The 10259-nt window shown below is 45.1% G+C and overlaps 1 protein-coding gene across 2 annotated transcripts in view; it reads right to left on the reverse strand.

The window, feature by feature from the left end:
* wizb (WIZ zinc finger b) overlaps positions 1-9637 on the reverse strand; it is a 33362-nt gene extending 23725 nt beyond the window's left edge. The window contains exons 1-8 of one of the 2 annotated variants that reach the window (XM_072693523.1): positions 9373-9637; positions 6849-6994; positions 6574-6751; positions 5577-5661; positions 5185-5330; positions 3527-5065; positions 1922-2110; positions 413-874 (exon numbers count right to left, since the gene is read on the reverse strand). In XM_072693523.1, coding sequence (XP_072549624.1) covers positions 413-874; positions 1922-2110; positions 3527-5065; positions 5185-5330; positions 5577-5661; positions 6574-6751; positions 6849-6950 — 2701 coding nt within the window. In that variant the 5' untranslated portion in view covers positions 6951-6994; positions 9373-9637. The remainder of the gene's footprint in view (positions 1-412; positions 875-1921; positions 2111-3526; positions 5066-5184; positions 5331-5576; positions 5662-6573; positions 6752-6848; positions 6995-9372) is intronic. The other variant, XM_072693524.1, reaches the window with a different exon arrangement.
* Positions 9638-10259: the final 622 nt, after the last annotated feature.

Genomic DNA, 10259 nt, shown 5'->3' on the forward strand with positions numbered 1-10259 from the left:
TATGAAAGTTTGTTATGATGAATTATGATAATACGGATTAAAACTGCTGAATTCAATCAGTGTGCAGGAACTTAATTTTAAGTTTATTTATAGAATGTATCTAATACTGGTGTGTTTACAAGATATGTTCACCCAGGTCTGACCTATGTTTCAAATGTCAGGCACACAAAGGCCCATTTATTCACTTTTTTGGGTCTGTATCAAAATTAATTCCTTTCAGAAAGAAGCACATTCTGTATTACAAGACTTTTTTAATACGCAGATTTACAGTGTGTCCTATACTATACTTGCAGGTCTTTACTTTGTTGTTGTTTTTTTATTACTTATGTGGTCATCTCAGGAGGCTTTTCCCAAATAGGCTTCCATATTTTCCCCATGAGAAATGTGTGACCAGAGAAGTTGCTGTCCTTACCTTTTTTCTTCTTCTTTTGGTAGGAGAACTTCTTCTCAATGGCATTAACCTCTTCTGGGGATATGAAGTGTCGAACATTGTAGCTGACTCCAACTCTGTTGAGATGGCCTCTAATATGATTGGCCAATCCGATTCCATTATCAAAGCGGTCTGGGCAGTAGGGGCACTTCCTTCCCACGCTCTTTAATGAAACACCCTCCTCGTCTTCCTCATCCTCCTCCTCAGTTAAGGCATCAAGAAGACGACTAAAAACATCCTCATCGTCTTCATCTTCATCCTCATCATTGTCATCATTAACCTCATCTTCAGCATGATCTTCGACTTTAGCAGCAGTGGCATCATCACACCCATCCTTTCTGTTTCTGTCTGGTGGGGTCTCCGCATTACTCTCTTCTTTGGACTCCTCACTGGTCTTTGGTGGAGGGGAAGGTCTGAGGTCAGAAGTCGCAGCACAGGACTCTTCTACAAGAGAAAAGGTATGCAGTAGTGTGAAGAGCCACAAGAGCGCCAAACCTCCAAGAGGAGTCCACAGCTCTTGCTGGGCTATTTATATGTTGTAAACTGGCAGAAAGGAAATGGTGTCTGTAAGTACGGTCACTGCTTTTCATGATCCAGCTCTGCATCCCAGTACTATAAGTAATGTTATTAAATAGAAATCTAAACATATGTCTGCTGCCGGTCAGTTTTTTAAAAGCAATAGTCCACTGAAAAGTTAAATGGACACGATTTAGCACTTCCACCACATCCAGTTCCAGTTAATCAACCAAGACATGCTGTGGTAGCCACAAGGGGGGCTAAATTTGTGGGGCAGTGGTGGTTCAGTGGTTAGAGCTCCAGGCTATTGATGACAAGGTTGTGGGTTCAATACCCAGGCTCGGCAGGCTGCCACTGTTGGGCCCTTGAGCAAGGCCCTTCGCACTCCCTGCTCCTCGAGCACTGCAGCACCACTCCGGGCATACTGTGTGTGATTGATCACAAGTGTGTATGTGTGTGTTCAGTGCACGGATGTGTTAAAGGCGGAGGCCAAATTCCATCTGTGTCCAACCAACTCTTTAGCTCAGTAAATACATGCCGACCTTCATTTGGTAAAAAAAAAAATATATATATATAGCAAAAAGCTATAATCATTTTTTAAGTGATTTAGTAACAATGGATACACCTCATTTAAATATTTAGCCTAATGGTTACTCAAAGATCCTGTTTACACCTGCCATTCACATGTGTTTTCTGTGTTTCGGCTTATGTTCAGATTTCACTTGACCACACGAAAAGCAAGGTGCTAACACCCCCAGGACGCATTGTGATCAGATTACAGTCAGAGGCGGCTCGCATTCAGATTTAGTACAAGTGTAAACAGAATGTATGACTTCTTTCTGATACAGTCAAGCAAGTGGAAATAGGTCTGTCTAGAAAAGCGTCAATATGAGTAATTATTACAGTGGATCTTGGCTTCTCTCACTCTCTCCCTTTCTCTCGCGCTCTGTGTGTTTGTGTACCATGCTTATTTACCGGTGGATAATGGCGGTCCTACGGAGTGAGTTCCCCTGCGATTTAAACAGTCCGTTGCATTTTCTGATAGAGCCGTTATGGGAAAGTGAGAACTCTTTCCATCTCTTGTTCCATCGCATTGTAGAACCCCCATGGTTCCTCTAAACTGTTCACAGTCTCCCAGAGTCGGACAACCTTGATGAGAAAGCGCTGTTTGCAGGAAGTAAAACAGAAACGAAGTGTTGATTCGTGTTTTACGTAGGGAAGTAGAATCGGATCTCATCTGGGCACACAGTGTAAACAGAATCCAGTAAAGTAGATCCAGATACTATATGGATACAAAACGCATGTTAATGCCAGGTGTAAACAGCTCTGCAGAAATGTAAGTCATACTGTCTTCTAAACCACATTGCTTTCTATGTGCAAAACAAGTAAAGATCTACGTGTGTTTTGAGCAGATTGAGAGGTGTTTTTGTGCATGTATTTACAGAGACGAGATTGGTGACAGTCTTAAATCCTGTGTTTGTTAACAAATTTAGCCTAGCATCTCCTGTTCTAAGCTAAAGAAGCACACGCCAGACACCAAACATATCATGGGTGACTGACTGCACTGTTCCTTTAATCAACTGTTTGCCAATATCAATATGAATCCCAAATCTGGCTTCCATTAATAAACAAATTATGCTATACAGATACTATAATCCAATGTCTAAGAGCAGCTCATGAGATGAGATCCCATACCTACTACTGAAATAAAAATCCAAACGTGGACAAAATGCATAGAGTTGAGGGATGTAATGAAGATGATGACACCACAGGTAGGTCTACCCTGACATTGAGGAGAACCTGACATAGAAACAATACTAACTACTAACTACAGTAAAAGGAGCTTAAGCTAAACCTACAGAGACACTACATACTAATCTGCATTGCTTACAGACCTCAGCCTGTCACTCACCCATAACTCTGCTGTATAAGAGGGGAGTTGGAAGGTCAGAGCTGAGGACGTTTACGAGGACGAGGGGTAACTGTCTGAGCTGGGCCTGCTGCCCCTTGGCCAAACCTAAGCTCTCTGCCACCCCCTGAAGGCTGTCTGAGAAACTGTGCATCAGCTGCAATGCCAGGGCAGGTGCCTCCAAAGGGCCTGCAAGGGGAAGCAAAGGGGTCGACCAGGTTTAGACAGGAGAAGAAACCTGGACCTACCTCCAAAACACATGGCCCATAATGGCACACAGGATTTGGAAAACATGATCTTTAGAAGTTGGGCATTTCTCTCCCAGGTACTGGCACTCACTAACAATGGCCACTGATGAATGAAATGTTACTATCCTGTCCTTAAAGGTATAATGAGCTTTCAGCCAATGGCAGGGAGAAATGCAGCACATGAATTTGATAAATAAAATATGTGCATTACAATAAACACTGCACAAATCATCAGACCAAAGTATAAAAATAAATGTAAAAACATTGACTGAAATGAGAGATGTGGTTGTTAAGTACATGGTATTCAACAATATGTTTGAAAACCAAATGTGCTCATCAGAAACTATCAGGAAATGAGTTTAAAGCAGACAAGACTTTTGATATGAATAAAATTACAATTACAATTACAATATCTTGTCTTACCTGTTTTGGTGACCAGCTTTGGATCAGGCCCTGGCTCTGGTAGTGGTGCAGCTTCCTTTTGGTCCTGCTCTGTAGTCTGCTCAGTGTTTTGGATCTGGTTCTTAGTATCGGTACTGTCAGTAGGCTGCGGATCTAGTCTGCTACTTGCTCGCGTCCGGCCCATTGCGTCCCTCACAACCCGCTTCGAGCGCCGATTCCCTGTACTCTTGAATGCAACTTCCCTGCGACGTGGTGTAGCCTTTGCATTTGAAGGTACTGGAACAGGACATTGGGGCTTTGGGACGTTCTCCTCTACTGGACCAGCATCAGTTGAGCGTGATTCCTCCCGTAGGCATGGACCCACTGGGGGAGCGGCATCAGTCTGAGCACTTGCTACCTCTGGCTGGTTTGCGAGTTCTGCTGGAGTTGCAGAGTCGGTGTGATCCTGGCTAGACCCTGGAATGGAGTCCCCCTCGTTCGTAGCCAGTGGGTCACAGGCACTGGCTTGAGAATGGTCAACTTCAGGCTGTTTTTCCACTGCTTGCACAGAGGCTCTCGTGGGGTACCTCTCGCTGGGCAGTGTGTTGGCAGGGCTTGAGGCAACATTCCCAGAGGGTCGGGTCTGTCCTTTTTTACGGGACCTTTGCTGGGAGCGGGAAGCGGCTCTTGGAGACCCGGCCTTTGCTCGAGTTGTATGTGTCTTGGCATGGTCTGCGAGTTCTTGAGGTACATCTGAGCTGTAGTTGCATTTGAGACAGACAAACTGGCCACAGGCAGTGGAAGGTTCTTTGATGGCTGGACGCCTGGGCTTTCTGCGATTAGGCTGCGCTCCTGTACCCTTCCCTCCCTCGTTCAGCTTTCCTATCTCTTCCAGGATTTTGCGCCGTGCTTCTTGATGCCGTCTGTGATGATCCACCAACACCAGCCTGTCTGAGAATTCCTGACCACACTCCATGCACTCAAAGCCCGTCTTTTTGGCTCGCCTCCTCCCAACGCCCTCTTCGCCACGCTGTCCCTTTTTCACACCATCTGGGGCATGCTCTCGCATGTGTTCCCGCAGATGTGCTCGTCTTTTGAAGTAAATGCTACATTCCACGCAAGTGAAAATCTCCTGGCACAGTTCTCCTCGGTGTCCTTGTGACAGCTCCTTCTCCTGGACTTTCTCTTCTTCTTCCTCCTTGAATTCAAACACCCCTCCTTCATCGTTCACCACCTTGCCACGGCCTTTTGTCCTGGCAGGGGTTAACCTTGTCTTCCTGTTTGTCCCAGTTGTGCGCTGCCAGGAGTTCAATCCAGAGAAAGGTCTCAGTAAAGCTCTCTTCTTTCTCCGACGCTGGATGAACGTGCAGTGTGCCCATGGACCTGGAGGTGGGCTTTCCGGGTCTGAGTCCCCAGGAAACGTGTATACGTCCCGTTCAGGAACCTTCTTCTTCTCCTCCTTCTTCCTTTGATCAAACCTTTTCACCTTTTTTTCTTGTTTTTGGTATCCCTCCTTTGGTTTTGTGTCTGAGAAAAGTGGCCCAGCTTGGTCTGATACACTTCCGACTTTGTCATTTTCCACTGCAAACAGAATGGAACACTGCATAATTCAAAATCTCCATACGCTGCTGTTCTAAAGCACAGATCTTATTAATATACATTTCTCTACAGAAAACAATGCCCCTCCCTCCAACTCTCACGTTGCTTGGTGCTGGTCTGTGCCATCCTTGGCTCTTCATATGTGTTGTCGCTACATTGATCCCTCCTCTCCAAAGGACTGGCCAAGTCCTTCTTGAAGAGCAAGTTCTTGGGCACCTCGGTTGTTTGGTAAGCCCCACCGTCAACTCTGCACATAATGACATGCACATAGCAGGAATTTAATAAAAGGATTAAATACAATGTGCTACTACATGTGTTTCATGCTCTTAGATTTTTATATTTTTATTATCCATTAGTTCTTTTAAGAAACATCTCCCATTGGAATGCACTGCACTGACCATTATGTGTCCAAATAACTGTCAGTCGATATGTCCACAGGTTTTAGCCATATGCCTGCAATATCTGTAAATATACCTGTCCCACTTCATCTCACCTATCTTGCTCCTGTCCACAGGTGGGACTTCCTGGACTGTGAGCAGCTAGGCCATGAGGATTAGAAAAGTGCTGAAGCTCCTCTTCTGACAGACACACCATTGGGAACAACATAAACAGCAAACAAGTGACTTAACACAAAGGAGGAAAGACCCACACATACATTTACAGCACTTCCGACAACTGCACTTTGCCAGGACCATTATTCACACAACTACACATAAATACAAACAGCAGCCTAACGTAATTACCAAATGATTACTCTGGAGAAATTCAGGATCAGTGCGCTGTCTGTACAGTGCTGTGCAGAAGTTTTAGCCACCAGGCAAATTGATTAAAATCTTGGCAATAAGTGTGTTGTGGCACAGCATTCGAATGTGAGGTACAAATAGACATAAATGAAGTACAAAGCATGGGGAAAACAAATATTTGCACCCGATTTTACTTGATGAAGCAAAGATTAGCTAAAGCAAGCTGCCACAGCATCAACACTAACAAATGTTAAAATTACATTAACCACTGCTATGTAAAAGACAGTAAATGTGGCTTGTAAATGCTTATAATTGCATTTGGCTCTCATTGTAAGCTGTAAGCATATTGATGGCCTGAACTTTAATATGGCCACTTTTAAAGCCCTGCTTATATGACTTACTGCATATCTGAATATGTGAATATTCAGATGTGCAGATTATATATATATATATATATATATATATATATATATATACTGCATTCTGAATATCCCCAATCCTGCAGAATCAAAAAACAGATTACACAATATTGATACTAGATGACTGTATGGACGTTGGAAATCTCAGTACGGTGAGAAGATTACACTTACTGCACAGGTAAATATCTTTTTAAGTAAGATCCTCAGGTACCTATGACTTCTGCAAAGCATAACACATCACAAACCAACAACTTACAAACATAAAACCCCTCAGGCCAAGCACCCAGTCACCTCATTACTGTCCACTGACATACTGCACTGTAATTACCATCAAATGTTTCCTTCTCTGAGTCGGAGTCCCATGTTAGAGATGAAGGGAAGGCTGAGGATCGAGGTTTTCTCTGGCTATTCGCATAGGGTTCAGTTTTGGGGAGCAGGCTTCTTTGAAGCCCGGAATCCTCTTCTCCGTCCCCCCTCTCCAGACCACTACCCTGGGACAATCCCCCCTGTGTGTGTTTTAAGAAAAGGTCAGATGCAGAAGAAAAGAGGAAAATGCATGAGGAGATGGGAGTGTATGATATGAAGATCTGTTTAACGTATTACCAGCAAGCTGTTGTTGAGAAGAGGCGGGGATGCTGATGGCCCACTGATGGATGCTGGGTTATGGGGATCCATACTAGACAGAGCACCTACGCCAGGCTCCATGGTCCTGTAGGCTGGTCTGCTGCACCTCACCTACATAGTTTTTTCTTCAGGTTACAGACACAAGAACACAAATATCACATCCAAGTCATTCTTGCCCTGTTGTCTGGTGGTACACTGATCTTCATAAGGTAGTCTTAGATTTTTCGATGATCATTGATTCACATAAGAAACAAAAACACTTTGTGTGTCTACTAGTATTCTGGAGATCCACCTTTGGCCTCACACTGCTTTAGATTTCTTATTATGTATTCTTAAAATGGGCTAAATGAGATTGTCCAAGCATGTTGGGCCCTTGAGCAAGACCCTTTACCCTCTCTGCTCCCCGGGCACTGGAGTTGGCTGCACACCGCTCTGGGTGTGTGTGTACTCACTGCCCCTAGTTCACTAGTGTGTGTGTGTGTGTGTGTGTGTGTGTTCACTACCACAGATGGGTTAAATGCGGAGGACACATTTCGCTGTACAGTGCACACTATACAGTGACAAATACGTGCACCTTTACCTTTTGCACCTTTTTATTTAGTCTTGCAGGTCAAAAGTACAGTGTTTGTGGTGGGTTGAGGACCTAGAAGACAAACCGTACAAATGCACAAATAATAATAATTTTAAAAAGTTGTCTCACATGAATTTTTTTTTAATTATCCAATGTAGTAAAGAATGGCAGTGGTGGCTCAGCGGTTAGAGCTTTGGGCTACTGATGACTTGTTGTGGGTTCGATACCCGGGCTCGGCAAGCTGCCACTGTTGGGCCCTTAAGCAAGGCCCTTCACCCTCTCTGCTCCCCGGGCGCAGCAGCAAGGCCTGCCCAACGCTCCAGGCACATGTGCTCACTGTCCACTGTGTGCGTTTCACTGGTGTGTATGTGTGTTCACTGCACGGTTAGGATAAAAGCGGAAGCCAAATTCCATCTGTGTCCGTCACAAACGGCAAATATTGCAACTGCGCTTATCATATTCAAAAGTAAATCATGTCAGCTATATTATTACTAATATATTACCAAATCCTTTCATAAACCACCTATTCCAAATGCACAGACATTATATTCATCCAGACATCTCCAATGCTTTCCAAGAACATTTCCAGGATTTTTTGTTGTGGGAAACCTTGTACCTGGCTAAAAAATGTCCCATTTAAAGCATTTAGCTGACACTTTTAGCCAGAGCGACTTACAAGGTTACTCGTATTACAGAGTCGGGCCAATGTAGTGTTAGGAGTCTGGCCCAAGGACTCTTATTGGTGTAGCACAGCGTAGTCACCCAGACTGGGAATCGAACCCTAGTCTCCCAACAAGGTGTGGTAGCTCAGTGGCAGGTAGTGGTGTTGCGCCACACCAACACCAAAGTCATGGGAACGACACAGGAAAAGTTTTGAAGCTGCCACACACAGCCACCCAAGAGAGAAAAGCCAACAAGCCTGGCTGAGCATCATTTGTGTAAACTCATGTGCTCCATGCCTCGAAGACTTCGTCCAGCTGACGTCCAGAAGAAGGAACATGCAACAAAATATACTGACCTAAATAAAACAAGGTCTGCCTTCTGAGCGTGGCATCATATATAAAAAAATATGGGTGATGGGGTGGGGTTGGGTTGGGTTGGGTTTGGTCAGGATGGGCCAACCCAACTGTTCTTCTGGACCAACTTTAGCTTGGGGCATACTTGGAGGCAGCTCTGCTCTAAATAAACTGCTTCCTGGAGGCTACATTCTTCACCGCTGTCCACAGGACCTCCTTTAGTGGTTGGGTTGTTGTCATTCTCCGCACATTTCCCCCTCCGACACAGTCCCCACAAGTTCTCAATGCTTTCTAAATCTGGATATTGTGTTGGCCATTACCTCCTGAACTTCTTGACCCCTCAACCCACTCCAATCACGTGATGAGCAGGGTGGCATCCTGTAAGTCTTCTTGATCTTCTCCAAAACATCCTAAACCCAGCTGCTAAGGATCTCAGCAGTCATGTTTGACTACAGTGTGCAAGACAAAAAGGAGGCTGAGTACAGTAAATGGCACTGGCATTAAGGCAGCAACAAGAAGACGTTTATTATTCTTTTTTTTTTTTTAAGCAACTTGACGTGTTCATATTTAGTGTCCACTGCTGCCCACCTGCCCAGTGCCTCTTCTGTCCCCTGAATGAAGCAAAAAAAGGGGCTCATTTGCAGCACCTGCCCGCTGCAATCTGGGACCGTCTGTCTGACCTATTTCAACATGTCTGGTTTCAGTAAATTTAGCGCTGTCCTTGCGATGACGAAGGCTGAGGAGGCAAACGCTCTTCTGCTCGCTAGCGATGATGGAGGGCTACTGAGGAGATTACGTGGGGGTGGGCTAGCCTACCCTCAGGTCGGGGAAAAGAGAACAACAGCACGTGAATGTTAAACACCCCCTCGGTTAAGCAGACGTGAGGGGGAAAGCAGAAAAATTGTGCAACACTTACCGAAACGGCCTGCCTGCCTGCCTGCCTGCCTGCCTCAGTCTCAGCCTTCACGGAATGTCCTGCGTCCAGTCACACGCAGCGGCTCTCCATGTTCTGCTCGGGCTGAAGTCGCATGTAAACCCGCCCGCTACTGCGCGCGCCTGTCCCCCCGGCTCGGTGCGGCTCGGTGCGTTGAGTGCGTGGAAGCTAAGCGGCCGTGCTCGCAGACAGCAGCCCGGACTCCATGTTGTTGGCTTCGGAGGGACGCCACGGCTGCGATGGTGACGTTGACGGGGTGGGGGGAAAGAGTTGCTGTTAACCCTGGAGTTGTAGCTCTGAGAGACGGGAGCTGTTTAAGCCCCGGTCAGGCTTTACCAACACTAGCTAACTCCTCCAGAGATCCCACAGCAAACCTTCAGTGCGTTTAGCCCAGTGATCAGTTCAAACACAGGGAAGTTATGGTCGACCTCTGGGTTCAGTAGGACGAGCACATTAAAGAGCCAAGAGACAAATATAATACATAACAAAAAGACTTTATTAGAACTTATTAGAAAAATATGCCATTCACTGTCCAGCTCACATGGCTAGTAGGCCTACATATCGTACACAGACCTCCAACAGTGGCGGGGCTCGTCTTCTCCACAGTTCTCTGTCTGCAACACAGCCCCACAAGTTCCCAGTGCTGGATACTGGCTTGATCATTCCTCCTAAGCCTAAAACTCCTCAGCCCACTGCATCACGTGATGAGCCCAAAAACTAGTATCTCCATTTTAGCGTTTTTTTATTATTATTATTATTATTATTATTATTATTATTAGATGTTTTTAACATACTCTAAATAAAATAAAAAAACACACTGACAATCGTATGTCTAATATATATTTTATATATTTTTATAAGCAAGCACC

The sequence above is a fragment of the Salminus brasiliensis genome, chromosome 12 (genome assembly GCF_030463535.1).
Source record: "Salminus brasiliensis chromosome 12, fSalBra1.hap2, whole genome shotgun sequence".
Taxonomy (NCBI): Eukaryota; Metazoa; Chordata; class Actinopteri; order Characiformes; family Bryconidae; genus Salminus; species Salminus brasiliensis.